This window comes from Fukomys damarensis, unplaced genomic scaffold, assembly GCF_012274545.1.
Source record: "Fukomys damarensis isolate Sample0158 unplaced genomic scaffold, DMR_v1.0_HiC HiC_scaffold_16, whole genome shotgun sequence".
Classification (NCBI taxonomy): Eukaryota; Metazoa; Chordata; class Mammalia; order Rodentia; family Bathyergidae; genus Fukomys; species Fukomys damarensis.
The window spans coordinates 87,774,731-87,793,798 of record NW_022900928.1 but is presented as its reverse complement, the minus strand read 5'-3'; the positions used below and the strand labels follow the sequence as shown (position 1 = coordinate 87,793,798).

At 42.2% G+C, this 19,068-nt stretch overlaps 1 protein-coding gene across 3 annotated transcripts in view; it reads left to right on the top strand.

The window, feature by feature from the left end:
* Galnt11 (polypeptide N-acetylgalactosaminyltransferase 11) overlaps nt 1-19,068 on the top strand; it is a 56,463-nt gene that overhangs the window by 36,233 nt on the left and 1,162 nt on the right. For all 3 annotated transcript variants that reach the window (XM_010637533.3, XM_010637531.2, XM_010637532.2), the window contains exons 4-10: nt 3,736-3,902; nt 5,942-6,067; nt 8,490-8,739; nt 13,420-13,537; nt 14,934-15,086; nt 16,551-16,769; nt 17,352-17,456. In XM_010637533.3, coding sequence (XP_010635835.1) covers nt 3,736-3,902; nt 5,942-6,067; nt 8,490-8,739; nt 13,420-13,537; nt 14,934-15,086; nt 16,551-16,769; nt 17,352-17,456 — 1,138 coding nt within the window. The remainder of the gene's footprint in view (nt 1-3,735; nt 3,903-5,941; nt 6,068-8,489; nt 8,740-13,419; nt 13,538-14,933; nt 15,087-16,550; nt 16,770-17,351; nt 17,457-19,068) is intronic.

Below are 19,068 nucleotides of genomic sequence, written 5' to 3'. Positions count from 1 at the left end.
TCCATTTTGAAAGAGAGTTTTGCTGGATACATCAGTCTAGGTTGGAGGTTGTTCTCTTTTAGTACTTGAAATATCTCATTCCAGGCTCTCCTTGCCCCAAGGGTTTGTGTTGAAAAGTCTGCTGTGATTCTGATGGGCTTTCCTTTGCATGTGATTTGTTTCTTTTCTCTTACTGCTTGTAGTATTTTGTTCTTCTGTTGGGTTTCTGGGATCTTGATTATTATATGTCTAGGTGTAATTTTTTTTGATTGTAGCTAGTTGGGGTCCTATATGCCTCAGTTATCTGAATGTCAAATTCTTCTCCTCTGTTTGGGAAGTTTTCTGTCATTAATTCTGCAAACAGCTTTTTAAAGTCATTTGTATTTTCTCCTGCTACTTCATGGATTCCTATCAGTCTTACGTTATTCTTCTTTGCATCATCTAGGAATTGTTGGATCGATTTCTCATGATCTCTTACTGCTTTTAAGAGACCTCTCTTTTCATGGTCACTGACTGCCATCTTATCTTCTATATCTGGAGAGCCTATCTTCGCATTCTTTTATTCTGTTGTGTACACTTTCAATAGAGTGTTTAATCTCCTGGATATCTGTTTGAATCTGTTTTATGGATTCCATTTCTTTCCTATGTTGGGCGTTTATTTTTTCCATTTCTTTCTTATGCTGGGCCTTCATGGCTTCTATCATGGTCCTGAGCTCATCTATTTTTTTCTCAGTTTCTGCTCTAGAGTCTCGAATCGCGACTTCCATTTTGCTCACTATCTCTGTGGTTATCTGGGAAATTATTTCTGTTTTGAATTTTTCTAGAGCCTGATTGATCTGTTTTGTTACTTCCTGTGCTCTGAGTTCAGTATGTCCTGGTGGCTCACTATCAGCCTGTTCATCCTCATTTGCTCTACTGTTTGCCATCGGTAAACTGGAAGTCTGTCCTTGTGTCTTGCTTAAGTATTTTCTCATTTTTAATTTTGTTGTCGGACTGTCCTTGGTTTAATCTCTGTATTATCACCCAAATATTACTGATGTAGTTGCGCCCTAGCTTCTGTGTGTCTAATGACCCACAGACATTCTCATCTTCATAACATCAGAGAAAACAGCTCATCAAATCAACCGCAATGGTTTACCCCAACTGTTACAATCAGCAACACGTTAAGATCAAGCACAACTTGGACTCTGACCACCTGTGGTAGTCACTAGTCTATCACCCTTAAATCATTTGAATTAAATCGAAATCAAGAAGCAGTCCAGAACATGTCTGCAGTGAACAAAATTTCAATATAATGTATTTACCATTTAATGGCTCAGACAGAGCGATATATTCTCAAAGTTGGGAACTCAGAAAAATACCCTTGATGACCACCTCTGTCTTTGCAGAGTGGGTCCAAAGATTGGCACAGTCAGGAGGTCTGAGAGTGCAGGGGAGAGAGGGGGGCTTATGGGGGTTCAGGGGTGCCCGCGTGGCTTCCTTCCCAGGCGCTTGAGCCATGGCGGCTGGGTCGGGAGCAGGCGTGGTTCTCCTTCCTGCGGTGGATCGGGGCCCAGGCTTCTTCCCGGCGCTTGAGCGATGGTGGCTGGGTTGGGCTCATCAGAAATTTTTGACCTAATTTTACTTTGTGTGTTTCATTCTTAAACAGTCGTTCACAAACTTACGTACTGCAAAAAGTGATGATAGCAATCAGGTGTGATTGTGAAGCAAGGGATAGTTTTCTTTGGGAAGATGTGTCTTAATAAAAGTCTAGTGAAGGAGCTGGGCATTATGGTGCATACTGTAATCCCAGCACTGGGGAGGCTGAGGCAGGAGGATCACTGCAAGGCCAGCCTGAACTACAAAGGAAGAACCTGTCTCAAAAAAACAAAAAAGTCTAGTGAAGAGCCATGATCAAATTTTTCTTTTGAGTTGAATGTCTGATTGCAATCCTGAATATTCCAAAAAGTAATAATTTATTTTACTAGCATCAGCAATGTTCTGTACATAAATTCAACAATGTACTGAGCAAAAATCTATTTGAAAACATTTGAAGGCATTTTGTATTTCCTGTATCACAGCTAGTAAAAAATTATTTTAACTTAAGACATAACTAACCCAAGTTTGATAATTAGATAAGGAAACTTACATGACTTCTTCAGAACAGCAAACGTCTGTCTTCACAGGTGGATATGCACAGGGAGGCAGAGATACTGTTACAGGCAAGGGCTGTGTCTCCTGGTGGAGTCACATAAGTGCATGGGCTATGGGTTTCTGTTCCTCCTGCAGTGTTCTGTTGTTCCCTACACAGTCTGTGCTCCAGTGCTGTGCAGCTGAATCATGAAAAATAACACTAAAGGTCCCATAATAGTGTTAAACGTTTACAGTCCTGTTGGGGCCACATTACTAGCCACCTGGGTCTGCATATGGCCAGAGGCTGCGGGTTGGACATGCTTGTCAGCTTGCCGTGTCTCTTAAATTCCATACATGTGGGAAAGAGGAGGGGCTGTGCATGAAAGAACTTGAGCTGAAGCTTGTATTAAATGCTTATTTATTCATGGCAAAGGGGAATTGAAATCAGTCCAGGATTATTTTACATAGTTATTTCTGTTTCATGTTTTTCTTTCAAAGACTTTTCATACCCATAGTCAGTTAGGCCCAAGAAGTAAACAGGATAAGATGTGATCCCTGGTGCCCAGGACTTAGGGTCTGGTGGGGAAGCAGGTCATCAGTGAGTAAGCAAGTAGCATATGGCTAGGGCTGAGACAGGAGTTGGTGGCACAGGGACCCAGCCCAACAAGGGCAGGACTCGAAAGCAGAGGCCTTTCCCTGTGTGTGATACAGAGGTTCTGGAGTGGGCACTGTGGGTCTGGGGAGGGGACTGAGCCCAGGCCTCAGCAGCTGTGGTGAGAGTGTAGTAGGAGCCGAGGCCAGGCCTCAGCGCCTGCCAGGAAAGCATGTAGGACTCTGGACTTCAGTGAATGTTTTGTTGTTGCCCCCTAATCCTGTTTATCAACTAGACATTTCTATAGAATCTCTTCTGTCACCTTGGGATATTGATTGTAGTTTACTCAAATCTTGTTACAACATTACTGAGCAAAAGTAAAGCTTTGAGATGCAAAGTTTTATAATCTCTGCGTCCTTTTGAAACCTCATTGTGGAGAGGCTGAACATCAGGTTATGAGTGCTGCATCTAAGATTTGCAGTAATTACAGTAAAGAAAACATTTCTGTTGAGGGTATCAAAACAAACAAACAAAAAAACCCCAAACAAAAACAAAACAAAAACTCGCAATGCTATATAACTTCTCTATAAAAAAAGGAAAAAAACTTCAAGTTTTAAAATGTGGACCTTCTGGGCTGGGGTTGTAGCTCAGTGGCACTGCACCTGCCTCAAAAGCTCAAGGTCTTGAGTTCATTCCCCAGTATTTAAAAAAAAATTTTTTTTTTGGTGGATCTTGAGGGTAGTGGTAGTATATGTCTGTAATCCCAGCACTCACTTGGCAGGAGGATCGCTGGTGAGTTTGAGGCCAGCTTGAACTGCATAGCGAGACCGTCTTAAAAAAAAAGGATCTAAAAGGAAGTGAGACAGCAAGTATCAGAGGGAGAAACTAACAAAATATGAAACTCCTGAATAATAAAACAGTGTTTTCTTACATGCTTTTGAAAAAATTGTTATAATGTAGGAGGCTGAACAAAGGGACAATAAGTATTTAGTGATTAACAACCTAGGACCTTTGCACCTTTGAAGAGCAATTTTCTTTGTCTCTTTTTACAGATGCGAAGAGAAGTCTTACCCAACTGATCTGCCAGTAGCTAGTGTCGTTATTTGTTTCTACAATGAAGCCTTTTCTGCCTTGCTCCGAACAGTGCACAGTGTGCTAGACCGAACACCCGCCTACCTACTTCATGAAATCATCCTCGTAGATGACGACAGTGACTTTGGTAAGCGAGTCTCCAGTGATAACCAGCAAAGCTGACTGGCCCCATAGTTGTGTGTGAAGCGTACCCAAGCCAGAGTGCCTGAAGGAATGCCTGACCTTGTCATCTGTTTACACCTGTGCTACCCAAAGTTGGCCCTTGAAGTTACTTATTCTTACTTCCCGTGTTCCCATGGCCTCCCAGTGACACCATCCAATTATGACTCTTTCCGTAGATTAACCCCCTGGGAAGTCGGAACACTTATGATCTGATCACTTCCAAAAGACCCCCTGTGAACACTGCTGTGCTGGAACCCAAGCCTCTGCCCCATGAGCCTCTGGGACAGTTCATGTCCGTGCCACACTGCGTGAAGTTTCAAGTCATTCTGTCCATGGTAGCCAGGGCACGGGCCACTCCATCATCCCAGAGACCCACCCCATGTGGTCCCAAGGTAGTCACAACCCCCTCCTGTCCCCAGCATCCCTAACCCCTGGCCACTGCTAATGCCTCATTCCGTCCTTTCAGACAGGTTACATAAATGCAGTCAGTCAGTATGCACTCTTAAGATGGGGACAGTGCCTTGGTCTCCATTTACCTAGTAAGTCTCTTCTGCCAGCCATCCCACACCACAGTGGACTGTATTCTGATAGCTCCTAGGTGATCTTTGTATGCCAGTGTTTTATGATTCCCTCTGTATTTCACACACCTCTTCAGAACCTACTATAGCTTTGTGCACAGGAAGGCTTCACATATACAGGCAGGGTGAAGACTTGACTCATACATCTCTCTAGGATCTTACAAGATAGGTGAGAGGTTGGTAAACAGCAGGAAGTACAAGAATCATGGTGCCCTGCCCAACCACAGTGACATTTCCATGCACTGGGGACTCACTAAGCACCTTAGAGCCTCACAGAGTACCTCACAGTGTGCCTTATTGTGGTGAGGAAGGGGAGTGCTGACACCCAGGGCCCTAGGTGCTCAGACTTTTGTGAATACTGAAACTTTGAGGAAAAAAAAATTAGAAGTTTTCAGAACTTACTTCCAAAAATGTGTGATTAAAAAATAAGCAAATTTGAGTCTAGAGCACAGAGAAAATAAGCTCAATACCAAATTCTAGAGATTTTATTTTTCCTTTTGAGATGGGGTCTTGCAGCATTGCTCAGGGCAGCCTGGAACTCCTGGGCTCAAGAGACCCTCCTGTTTCAGTCTCCCAGGTGGCTAGGACTACAGTCAGGTACTACCATGCTCAGTTTGACTTTTTTCTTTTAATCAGCCTGTAGTTTGGTTTTCATTTTGTGACTGTTTTACCTAAAAGGAAAAATCCATGATGACTTACAGTGGTTTGTATACTAACTGTGGAACAAATTACTGTTTTACTATCTTACATAGTCTTTAACATTATTATGAAATTTAAAGGTGAATGAATGACCTAAAATTCATAAAATTATTTGACACTGTTGAGCATGGTGGCACATCCCTGTAATACTAGCAATTGGGAGACTGAGGCAGGAGGATCACTTTGAGTTCAAGGCCAGCCCGGGCTACATATTGAGACCCTGCTTCAGCAACCAAAAAACAAAATTGCATTGAAAGGGGGTATTTGCTTTTGGAAGAAAGTCACTAAATTAATAAAAAGGTCATGTTTACTGCTGTTATTGTATAATTCTTGATAGGGGCAATAGACATTATTTCTCAAGAATTCTGAAATGAAGTAAGGTTTAGGATGCAGTTACCCAGAAGCCACTGACATCTATTTTTCTTGTGTAAATGTGGCTTACATGCACCCAGCCAGTGCTCATGTACTCAGGAGACTCATTCACATGTTGTCCATGCTTTTTTTAGAGCAAAGCTGAAGATCTGTGTTTGCTTTACAGTTTGTTGTAGAGCTTTGCATGTACAATTGGTTGGAACAGCTGGAAAATGCCTGTACCATGCCTCATATTGCTTCTGGGCTGTTGGCTCCTTGACTGCTTTTTGAGACAGTCTCACTATGCACTAAGACATCCTTGAACTTGCCATCTAGTACCTTGTACAGTTTGAATAACTGGGGAATTCTTTTTCAGATGATTTAAAAGGAGAACTAGATGAATATGTCCAAAAATACCTCCCTGCAAAAATTAAAGTAATCAGAAATCCAAGGCGAGAGGGGTTGATTCGTGGAAGAATGATTGGAGCAGCCCACGCCACAGGTAAGATGGCGAGGTTGGTTTCTCTGTATTGTCGGGAGCCTGGTGCTCGCTCTTACAGTCGTTCCTGTGCCTGCAGAGGTCTCAGAAGCACAGTGTGTACATGGCATTGGTAGCCGAATGCTGGGGTTGGTCAGCTTGGAAAGGCCTTTTTATAATGGCAGCCCTGCTGCGCAGGTGGAGAGTACAGTGACCTAACCAGCATTGCCACTGGTGCGTAAGCAGAAAATTTCAAGCCAGAATGTAGCTGAACTTTTAAGTTTTTTAATACAAAACTTCAAATACTTGAAACCAAACTGTTTGCTTGGATTATACTAATAATTCTTAGTGTAGCAGACATACCTCTGGAGATGTGATCATGATTTTCGTTGCTATGACCCTGTTTCCCTGAAAATAAGACCTAACCAGAAAATAATGAGCCTTGAAAACTAGAGATCAGAAACGCTGGCCCCATCAGCCCACCCTTGCCTTACCTGCCATCACTGTGCTCTTGCTTGGTGGCTTCTCTGTAAGGCAGGTAAGGCCAGGATAAGGCTGATCATGGCTGGCATTTTTGATCCCTACCTTTTGAGGCTTATTATTTTCTAGCTTGGTTTTGTTTTCAGGGAAACATGGGATTGACTTCCATTATTAGGAAAGATTTTTTTGTTTGTTTGTTTTTTGAGACAGGGTCTCTCTGTGTAGTCCAGGCTGGCCTTGAACTCACAGCAATCTTCCTGCCTCAGCCTCCTGAGTGCTGGGATCACAGGTGTGTGCTTTTAAGAAAGATGTTTCTCAAAAATTTTCTTTTGATCCTTCTGATTCCATCAAGGAGAAAGTACTATTACTGATAAATCTTTAAACTTTCCTATCACATATAAACTGTATCTTCCTCTCTAAAAAGAAAGAACAGGTACTAAATTCAGAGTCTGCAAAAAATATATCTGGTCAGTCTTCATTTATGTTGACTTAATGGTATTTCTTTTTATGGTTACCTAAAAAGAACCATGTGTCATCTTAGTAGTCTTGATTTTTTTTTTTTTATTATCCTGGTAAAAATTTCCTTTTAAAATAAATTTAAGTTAAAACAGATGAATCCATTTTAAAGTTTGGTACTTGACACAGTACTGCAGGTAGTGAGTATGTAGTTACGACAAAGAGCACCACAAAAGTAACTTGAGAATTACCTGCAGCGGCAGGGGTGTTCCCGCAAGACAGCACCTGCCACTGCCTTGTCCGAGCTGCTCAGGGACCAGCACTCAGGTTTATGGCATTCAGTGATCACGGCTGGGCCGCCACTGCCTGTCCCATTGCCGGGGTTCACTTGGGACTTCATTTCGAGAATCTTTTTCTCCTCTTAAACCCTCAGTGAACTGAAGCAGTTGGGAGAGCGTGAGCAGCGGCTCCTCTGGGTCCAGTCTGAGCCATGTGCATTGAAGCAGCGTCCTAGACTCCGGTCAGAGGCCTGCTGAGCTGGCCACCATGTTGAGATATTGAAAGCAAGATAGAGAAAATTGGGGCTACTCTTGAGATTATACCATTTGAACTATGGTGCTATTATAGTGCACATTTACTGTGATTTTTTTTTTTTCCAAATGAAAATAGTTTAGTTCTAGTGTTTCTTTCTGATCTGGTCAGATCCTTATTGAAACATAGTGTAGGGTCTGTCGGAAGGAAGACTTCCTTGTGGCAGGTTCAGTGTGACCAGATAAAATCTTACTTGACTTAGTTAAATTGGCATTATTTGGAAAAGTAGCACTTTTGGGAGAAAGCTGGGAATACTTTTCTTGCCAAACCTTGAATGAACCAATCTCACTTTGTGGTGATGTCCACCCTGAGCATTTTGCCTTTCTGAGTTCCAGGAACAGCTAGAGAGCAGTATCCTGTTCGCTGTCCTCATTCAGGTTATTTGCAGACATTGAACTATGTGACTAACTCACTGTTATCACTGAAGACTTGTCTGAGTTCTTGCTTTTATATGAATTGAAACTGGATACACCTGTTAGTGTAGTATTTATGTAAAATCTGCATTGATATATCTTACAGACACACATTTAGACCAGTAATGCTCTCCGATGCCTGCATTGAAGTGTTTCTAATGCTCAGAATAACCTTGAAGTTATTAAAGAGTTTTGGAATTATCAAAAACAAATTCTTGGGCTGGGAATATAACTCAGTGGCTCTGTGCCTGCCTGGCAGGTGCAAGGTCCTGAGTTTGATCCAAGGTACCAAAAAAAACCCTCAAAATTCTCATTCTTGCTCACATTTATCAGAGGAATTGAAAATGCATGTAACTTTTTATGATTTTGCCTGGCAGCAGGGTTGGCAGAGGAAGGAGGACAGGCTTGGTGGTGGGGCTGGAAAAGCGGTGGCGCTTCTTCACACTGTGCCCGGCCCTGCCTGGCTGTGGCCATCCCACCTGAGCCTCTGCCGTTGTCCTCCTCAGGAGAAGTCCTTGTGTTCCTGGACAGCCACTGCGAGGTGAACGTGATGTGGCTGCAGCCCTTGCTGGCCGCTGTCCGCGGGGACCCACACACAGTGGTATGCCCGGTGATCGACATCATCAGTGCCGACACACTGGCCTACAGCTCATCGCCTGTTGTGCGGGGCGGCTTCAACTGGGGGCTGCACTTCAAGTGGGATCTTGTTCCACTTTCCGAGCTGGGGGGAGCAGACAGCGCCACTGCACCGATAAAGTAAGACTTGCGTTCACTTGGGTTTGGAGCCCCCGGCACTTCCACACAGCAGAAACTTTAGGTAAAAGATCTGTCTTTCTTTGGAAGGAGCACAACTGCTGGCCTAATTTCCCCATTAAAAAGACCTGAGTGCCTATCAGGTTTATGTGCTCAGCCAGGTCCTAGTGAGAGGACTCGGTAAGGGGTTCTCAGGGTGCAAGGTGCAGAGTTGGGAGAGGCAGGCGCAGTGGTCTCCCTCCTGACAAGTGCACAGGACGCCCAGGGAGACCTGTGTGCTGTTTTCAGGTGCACTACGTGGCTTCTGGTGTTGGATGTTAGCCTGTTTAGTCCTTTGCTGTAGGTTGAGTATACTTTATCCAGTGCTTGAGATCAGAAGTGTTTCAGATTTGGGATTTGTGCTGGATTTTGTGATATTTACACATACATAATGAGACATCCTGGGATGGGACCCCAGTCCAGAAACAATTCACGTGTGTTTCATGTGCACACATCCACATGGCCTGAAGGTGGTTACGCATTGTCCTCGGTTTCACCATGACAGGTCACCTGCGGCCAGGTGTGGGGTCATCCACTCGGGGTGTCATGCAGCACCAAGAAAGTGTCGAGTTTGGAACATTTCTGATTTTTGGATGATAGATGTTCCACCTGTAGTATGAAAAATGCTGTGAAGAACAGTGATACATAAGCCTTCTTTAATCAGGGTTTCAAAAATGAGTGTTATCAGTGCCATCACTAAGACGTCTGTTTGGATCGCTAAGTTCTCATGGGTGTTCCATATTCAGTGTTATAACTCCTTTTGTGTTATTTCTCCTTTAAAATGTTTCATGTAGATTTCAGAGAGGTCTGTGTTCTTAAAGTTCTCAGATCTACTCTTTCACTTTTACTGTGAAAAATAACCTAAGTAAAATAGTATGTAGGTAAAAGTGCATGCACATGACCTGCCACATGGCTGTGGGGGGAATTCTCTGTGCCCCACACTGAAATCATTGCACCTCATCAGGGATTGTTACCCTGACATGGTGGACATGTCTTGGCTTTTCTGTAGTTTTACCACTTTTGGATAGGTCTCTGAACAGAATAGTTTAGTTTGGCCTGCTCTTGTTCTTTATATAAACAAAGCCATTTGATTCAACATTATTTTAAAAAGTCTTCCATGTTAGGTACACAGCTGTAGTTGGTCCGTTTTTGTTGCTATGTGAGTGTAGCAGAAGTTTTGTCTGCTGTGAGTATAGCACAGTTTTGCTGTGCATGTCTGTTGGTGGGCTGTTGGACTGTTTTGTTTTATTTAACATTAAATCAAAGGTATTAAAGAACATTCTCACTCTTGTCTTCTGTTCAGGAGTGAGGTCGCATGCCTCTTCAGCTTAGTGGTGATCTGCTAAGACTGTGTAGCTCTGTCCTCCTGCTAGTTAGGTGACTAGGCCAGCTCAGCAGCCATGTGATGTCTGTCAGCTTGTCTTGCTTCCCTCTGAGCCTGCTTGGGTAGGGGCGTTGGTGGAGCCCTTCAGTGTCCAGGCCTCTGGAGCAGCCCCAGCTTCCTGAGAGAAGCACTGTCACTTGGTTTGGGAAAGGCAGTGGCCGATGCGGTTCCACTCACCCCTTCTTCCAGGGGGCTTGGTGTGGCTCTTGGGGGGCCACAGAGCCCCTCTCAAGAGAGCAGCACTCCAGGCCAGCACTGTCATCTGTCCCTGCTCCCCGCCTCACGTCCTGTGCTGGAGGCAGAGAGCAGGTGTGTTCAGCTTTTTCTTGTCTCTTCTGGACCCTTTGAATTCCTTTCAGAACATGTAAAATTTTCCATTGCAAGAAGTACCTCAGGCTTTGCCTTATGTATTCTCATCTTTAGCCTTTAGTTGCCAGTTTTAACGTTTTTGTCTGTTTCATCATCTTCATGTGTATGTTTTTTTATGGCTTTACTTTTAGTATTTTTAATCAAAACTTATAATCAGTAACAGATCATGTCATAAAGAACTTAGCATAAAACCTGCCTTTCTTTTACCCGCTTTCCTGCCATCTGTTTCTGCTCTTCCTTCCTGGACTCCATAGATAGTAACTGTGGTCCTCTCCTCAGTGCCAGTGTAAGACTTACTGATGGGAATGAGAAAGTATTTAAGGGTGTCATTTTCAGTTGCTTTTCTCTCTTTTCACCATCAGTCTTCCCGTGTTCTTATACTTAGATCTGTCCCATGTCAGCTGTGAGCAGTGGATTTTACGTTTTGAAACCAGTATGAAAAACATTTTTGAGATTTTGAGACTATCTGCTTTGTTTGCTCTGCTTCTTATTCTTCTTTTCTTGCCCTTGACCAAGACCAGATATCATTCTGTTCCTAGCTCTGACCCCATCACTAGAAGGGATAACTTCCCTGTACTAGTCACCCTGGAGGATGTAAGTGTAACATAATTGGCCCTTTTCCAAGACATTGTGGAGGTCTCAGAAGGTCCCCGCTCCAGCCACCCCCTGCCGGATCCTGTGATGCTCTTGGAAGATACGAACTTTGCGCTCTGAGGCATTTCCCACGCAGCCCGTGCTCACGTGGGTTTGCCCACACACCTCCCTTTTGTCACTCCCCGATGCTTTCGGTACACTTCTGACTGGGGTCATTCATTCTGGCTGAAGAGTACTGTTCAGTTATTTCCTTTAATTCCTGTTACTGATTGCTCCTCTGTGTCTGTTTCACCATGATTTTGTTTTACTTACTGATAGGCAGGGTCTTACTATGAAGACCAGGGTGGCTGGGAATTCATGATCCCCCGAAGTACTGGGATTCCAGGTAGATACCACCATGCCTGCCTTCACCATTAAAAAGGTTTTGCTCACTGTCCAGATGTAGGCTGGCTGGAATTTTTTGGGACTTTGAGGGTGTCACTCAGGCATCTTCTGGCTTCCTCTTATTCCAGATGCAAAGTTGTGTATCTGTTTTATTTTTGCTTCCTTTCAAGATAACCTTTTTTAATTTTCAGAAGTGTTTTTCAGACATGTATAAACATGTTTCCCTTTTTTATTATACCTACTTCTCTGCCAGACTGTCAGTCTTGCTTTTTCTTGTTTATTTTGGTGGTGGGGATTGAACTCGGGTCCTTGTGCTTTTGAGGCAGGCAGCGAGCGGCACCACTGAGCTAAATCCCCGGCCCCTTGTTTTTTTTTTTTTTTTAAACACATTAAGTAGGTTGTTTTTTTTTTTCCTTTTAGTGATTTTAACTTTCTGGATGCCTGGCTATTTGTTTGCTCTTTCACTTCTGCTTATTGTAGATACTGCGCAAGTCCTCGCTTGGGATTTCACTTCTCTTTCACAGGCACTCTGGGCCACTGAGATCCTTGGTCCTCAATCTTGCTTCAGGGGAGGACATGTGGGAGCCAGGCCTGAGTGCCTGTGGTCCTGCCTGCTTCAGCCTCCTGCACCCCCAGCACAGGGTTCTCAGCCTCAGTGCTGATATGTCGGGCTACACTTGTGTGCATTAGGTTGGCGCTGTCCTGGGCTGTAGCCCCTCCACCTCACCATGTGCCAGGTTGTGACAGCTAAGAAAATGCTCCAAACATTACAAAATATCTGCTAGGGGACAAAGCCAGCCCATTCAGAGCCACTGCTCACACATTTGATGACTCAGATTGTGTGGGAAGACCATATTGCAGTCTAGTTTTTATCCAAGGGGCTCTGTGAGGGTCAGAAAAAGGGGCGAATCCATTTAAGCTGATTTTTTAGCAAATGTAGTTATGGCACAGAAATATTATTTTCCTTCCCATTTCCTAATATCTCTTGTACATTTTAGTCCTTATTTCCACTTTCACTTTCTAACACCAGAGAATTCACTGATTCATTGTATTGTTTTCTTGATCTCCATTGCATTAATTTTGCTCTGATCTTTATAATCAGAGCTTTGATCAAACTTCGGGCTTGACTTTCTTTTTCTAGAAGCTTGAGGTTCAACATTAGGTTATGTGAGCCTGCTGTTTTCCTGATATGAGTATTCACCACTATAAATTTCCCTTGCAGGACTGCTTTCATTGTGTCCCATAAGTTCTAGTATGTTGTATTGACATTATCATTTAATTGTAGAAACAAATTTCTTCTTTAATTTCATCTGTGACCCAGTGGTCATTCAGGAGGGTGTTGGTAAATTTCTATGTGTTTATGAAGTTCTTGTGGTTTCTTTTGCTATTAATCTCATTTACATAAAAAAGTTCAAATACATGCTGGCCCCTCTCCAAGATGGGTACCGGCCAGTTGCCCTCTCCTGGGTGATGTCTGAACCCAAGTAACTTACAAGCTACTGTAGTCCCCTGCGTCCACTGCTGTGTTCCTTTCTCTGTGGAGGCCTCCATAGAGGCTGGGGGTCCCCAGCAGTCACTGCATCTGTAGGCTCAACCCACTGTCCATAAACCGTGAGTCCAGACTCTGGGACAGAGTGCTGCCTGCCACCTCCCTCTTTTTCGTTGAAGTCTCTCTTGGCTCTCTCTCCTCTGACTTCATTTCTCGCTTCAGATCCTTCCTGGCCTGATACTTAGGTATTTGGATGTAAAGATTACTTTTCTTTCATTAGCAGTTTAGATATTTCAGGTGTGTAGCCTAGTTCATTTCCTGATATTCACAGAAATGTTTCATAATAATCTATTGTATATGTTCCACAGTTATACTGAATGTCTTTTTTTCAAAGATTGAAACAGGAATTACTTTCCTTTTCTAGGTCCCCTACAATGGCTGGAGGACTGTTTGCTATGAACAGACAGTATTTCAATGAGCTTGGACAGTATGACAGTGGTATGGATATCTGGGGAGGAGAAAATCTGGAAATATCATTTCGGGTAATTTTGTGGTTCATTTACTGTGTATATGGTGTAATGTTATTGTCCTCCATCACGCTATATTTTCTGTAATGCTCTTTATTGTTATTGACAAATTTTCCTTAGTGAATGCTAATTTACATAATCTGTGATATATTACCTGTTTAGTGAAAAGCATATAAGAATACATTTATTTTATAATTTTTAAATTGTAATGAGTGGTTGGGTGTAACTTCAGGAAGTCTTAATGTGCATTTAATGTAAAGTTTTGTTCTTCATCAGTTTCATTTTATTGATCTGGCTGTATATAGCAAGGTGGTCATATTTCAAAGTTAGCCAAGAACAGCCTGGTTTACATCTCCTCCTGGGTAGACTAATAGCTCTGCACATCGCTTTCCTAAATAGCCCAGTTGATGATTAAGTTAAAGGACCTGAGTCCTTTATAGACACAGGTGTCTCTGATGTAAGGAATAAATTCTTTCACTTTCTCACCTCTTAGGAAGATGACAGTGGTGGTGGGGCCTGTGACTTGGGATCCTGGTGCAAAGGTGACTTCAGGAAGGGAAGAAGGGCAGGGGAGCCCTTGTGCTTGCAGAAATACTTAAGCACTTATGTACAGGTGTCCCGTTCTCCACCTCCCACACCCTGTCCAGGCAGCAGAATCCCTGTCGCATAATTCCACAGTGCTCATGTAGTTTTCCACAATTTTTAGAATTTTAAGGTTGAAGGGAATGTTATTCCAGTTGTTGTCTCTTTTAAAGAAAAGGTAATGGAGTCCCACCAAAATTTAAAATACAGTCTTTTGAATTTCATTCTGGTCTGTGTATTTTGTAAAAAAAAAAAAAAACTATTTTTCAAAATAAGTATGTAGTTTTTATAAGGAAGTACCTGAAAAACTGAAATGAGAAGGTTGGGTACTATGTATAACCACAGTCAGGTCCCTTGACCTCTGTTAGGTAACAGAAACTGTGAAGCACAATTTCAGACACATGATGGCAAATAAGTATTATATTGTAGAATTTAGCTCATTTCAGAAAGACATAACTTTTTAAAAATATTAGTTAAATATCTTTTTTTTCCTGTTAAATTTATTGATACATTTAAAGCAATCAAGTTACATTTATCATTGGAATCTTGTACCTTTACGTGATGTCTTGGTTTATTTTTTCCCCATTCCCCTGCCTTCCCTTCATCCTCTTTTACCCTTCCCTATTTACAAAGACTTTGTTTCCATTTTCTTAGAAAGACAAGCAAGACTTAGTAAGTGCCCTCCTCTTTCTTCTGTTGACCTGTATCTAGTAACATAAACTCTTTCCAAGTTCACAGATATCTAGTTAATGATTAATGTCATGAAAATTCAACCCTAGATTTTCACATCAACGGGATGCAAAGTTAATGCATCTTTGCTTTTGGCCAGATCTGGATGTGTGGCGGGAAACTCTTTATCATCCCTTGCTCAAGAGTAGGACACATCTTTCGGAAGAGGCGGCCGTATGGCTCTCCCGAAGGCCAGGACACCATGACACACAACTCACTGAGGCTGGCACACGTCTGGCTGGATGAATACAAGGTGGGGCAGTTGTGTCCTGTGGCAAGGGGTGGATTCAGTTGCTTTTCCTTTCACTCTTGTGAATTTTTGCTTGGCTAACCTTCACTTAAAGATCACTATTGTGAAAAACGCCACTGTGCTCATGTGTGTAGTTGTTTTTAAAAAATGAATCGAGCATATCCTGCATGCAAGGCTGTGTCAGGGTTTGGGGATATGAGTAGGGATTGCCAGTGATTTTGAATGCTGTGAGGGTGCAGTTGGAGCAATAAGGAAGCATCGGGTCGCCAGCATTTGTATACCACTGTCCCCTCCTCATTCTGAGCTCCTTGACGGCCAGCAGTGCCCATACCTCAGCCGCTGGGTCAGAAACCTGTCTGCACCAGACTGGTCAGACAGGTCAGCAAATGGTAAAATTCAGACTCTAAAGAACTTGGAAAAACATATCTACCACCATGAGCTCGATGGCATCCCACTGTGTTACTTGTAATGAGATCAGTGATGTTTACAAATGTAATTTAATTACTGTACGGTGCAATTTGTCAGTACTTGGAACAAACTGCACAAGTCAGTGGGCCAATATTAAAATTTTGTGTAAAATGTATTTTTACCAGTACACATTTGTGATGCATAACATAGACATTCACCTTCACCATGTAGAGTTGGTACATATGCCTATAAAATCTTAATCCCAAGTGACCAATGTTATGAAAATCTTGCATATTAGGTAAAGATCCATTCAAAAAGCAAGATGGATCAGATTTTAATGCAAAAGGATGAAAATGTCAGTGATACTTTTTATTCTGTTATAATTACACTAAAAGTCATCCAGTTTTGGTGTAAAAGAATAAGCCAGTTGAAATATTGTTTCTGTTTTCAACTACATAGTTTCTGGAGGTTGTATTTATAAAAATGTGTTCACCTACGACTTCTAACAATAGACTAAATGTATGTAAGAGCCAGGTGGTAAAACAATTTGCAAAAATATAAAGCAAATGTCACTGTTACAAACTTGTGTTTTCAAAATGAGTTTGTTGCTGCTGTTTTGAGTAACTACTAATTTCTCTGTTTTTGTTTCTAATATGGTAATATCAGTCCATGTAAACAGAAACTCCTTGGAGTCTTTAGTATTTTTAAGAATATATAATACAGAGAACCAAGACCTGTTATGTAAAGGTATAGGATCCCAATGATGAATGTAATTGTACTATGTACCAATAAACTCAGGAGAAAAAAAAGAATATATAATATAGTCTAAAAGAGTTTTGAGAGCCATTGCAATTTTATAAATTTTGCTCTTCCTGAAACTGGGATGTATTGTACCATTTCACAATCCTACTGTCAGTAACAGATTTAATTGTGTGGAAAATTTCCACTGGTATTTTTTTTCTTCACCAAGAAAATACTGGAATGAAAAAATATTTGTTACCCATTGTTTCTTGTTGTCCTTTAAACCTCAAAAAATCCTTTCATCTTTTAAAAATCCAGGAACAGTATTTTTCCTTAAGACCTGATCTCAAAACCAAAAGCTATGGCAACATCAGTGAACGTGTTGAGTTGAGAAAGAAGTTGGGCTGCCAGTCGTTCAAATGGTATCTGGATAACATTTACCCAGAAATGCAGATCCCGGGGCCCAATGCCAAAGCCCAGCAGCCTATCTTTGTCAACAGAGGGCCCAAGCGCCCCAGAGTCCTGCAGCGTGGACGGGTAAGCAGTAGCCTTGACCGTGAGTTTCAAAGTTTGGGGGTGATGTTAGGCTGTAATAAATGACATCCAGACTTAACGGAAGTCTAGATTTAACTACACAACCTTCTATTCAGATGTAAGAGCTTACAAAGTTTAATACCTTTGCTCAAAATCTTTCTCTGTTGGCCTTAAAAGGAAGCATGGCTACTTTCATAAACATATTAGGTGTTTTCAAGGGAGAAGGCCCTCCCATGCATGTCCCTGTGGCTGAAACTCCTGGCTGCTGGTGCTTACCTATTACCTCCAGGTCAGCATGGGTATTACATCTAATTACCTGGTACATTTTGTACCTTTGCTCTCATTTCCTTGATTTCATTTTAGGTTCTTCAAAGTGGGATGATATTTTAATTTCCTTCATCCCTTATTTATAGTAGTGAATTTGTGTTTTTAGCTAGAATTTCTATTTGACACTGCCTGCATCTGTTAGAACTTTGGAAGAAAGAATGCTCATCATTTCAGGAGCTCTTTGAGCTCTCAGAGTATCTCCAGACATCAGTCTGCCTTTGTATGCTGAGTAATCAATTGCTCCCTCTTCTTTTACAGCTCTATCACTTTCAGACCAACAAGTGTCTGGTGGCCCAGGGCCGCCCAAGCCAGAAGGGAGGCCTTGTTGTGCTCAAGACCTGCAACTATGGAGACCCAGCTCAGGTGAGTGGTCCTTGCAGAGCCAGGCTGGCATCAACATGATTAATAATCTTTTTTCACAAGTTGGGAATGATTCTAGCATCATCTTGAACATCTGCTTTTATCTTCTTATATTTTTCATACCTCTCCTTTTTGTCATAGTGACATTTCAGTTATTTAAACTACTGTTAGTACATTCCAGTGTTACATGGACTGGTTTGTGACTTACAGGCTATATGACTTTAAAGGAAATGAACCTCCTTGGATTAGAACCTTTAAATTTGTTAGATGAGCCAGGGATCTTTCATAGTCTTCTCACAAATCAAATGACTGATTTTTATGGTTCATCAAAGGAAACCTCAACAGCATTTTAGTTCATTTCATTCACACAAGTCAGTATATGTCTTTTCAGTTGTTTGGGTTTTTTTTTTTTTGGTACCAGGGTTCAAACTCAGAACTTTGTGCTTGCAAGGCAGGTGGCGGAACCACTGAGCTAAGTCCCTGGCCCAATCTTTTCAATATTAAATAGCACTGAAATTAACATTAGCTAACAGTGACCTAATCTCATCATTGTCTCAAGTCTAAAATGCTTATGGTATGGTGTGAGTCATTCCCACTTTTATTTTAATGGTGCACTGGTGTCACATAGGAATGAAAAAATTCTTAGGTAAATTTCCTAGAACATGTTTCATTTCTCAGAGCATTCATGCACAGTAGGATGAGATATGCATATTGGAAAACATGGTTTAAAACATTTTGAGCCATTTCTGATAGAGGTGACAGTGTATGGACACTGGGCTTTAGAATTGCAGCGACATTTTAGGGAGGCAGGTCACAGTGGGGTGACATAGCTGGAATGTAAGAAGTCTGGGCGGGTAGAGTCACACTGTCCTACAATACTGTCCCAAATATACTAAGTTGTAGCTGTGGAGAGTTGTGCTAACACTGTAAACATGTGTGACTTTAAAATGAACTGATCAGGGCCAGGGATTTAGCTCAGTGGTTCCACCACCTGCCTTGCAAGCACAAGATCCTGAGTTCAGTTGCTGGTAAACCCCCCAACCCCACGAGCTGAACTGGACAGGCAGGTTATAAAATGTCAGCATTATAGACCATTCAGTTACACCTTCCTGTTGGTCTGACGATGTCTGCTCTACACACATTTGGGTCTCCAATACAAGTGATCATGAGGAATGGAAGAGGAAATAATTCCTTCTGAGCTTGTACATGGGGCTTCCTGAAGGAAACTACTCACTGCACTTAGAGCCAGTTGCAGGCCTGGGTTCCTGAAAGAAAGGACGTTTGTGTACTAAAGTCCTGGTGCAGGGCAGCCAGGATTCATTTCTGCTTCACAATGCTAATGTTATGATCCAGAGGATTCTTCAGAATCCTGTGGTATGAGAGCTTATGAACCTCCTCATTCAGCAGATGAGGCTGTGAAATGTGACAAATGTTGTTTGTCCTCAGACAGCAGGCCAGCAGCTCCTTCAGGTCGTACACAGACTGTGAACTAAGAAAATCACATAATTGTAAAGCCCTAGAATTGGGGCGATTTCTTAAATCCAGTCAGCAAAGTTTAATCACCGCTTACGTTTCTTTCCAGAACAGCAGTGTCAAGTGTGCTTTCCATTACTAT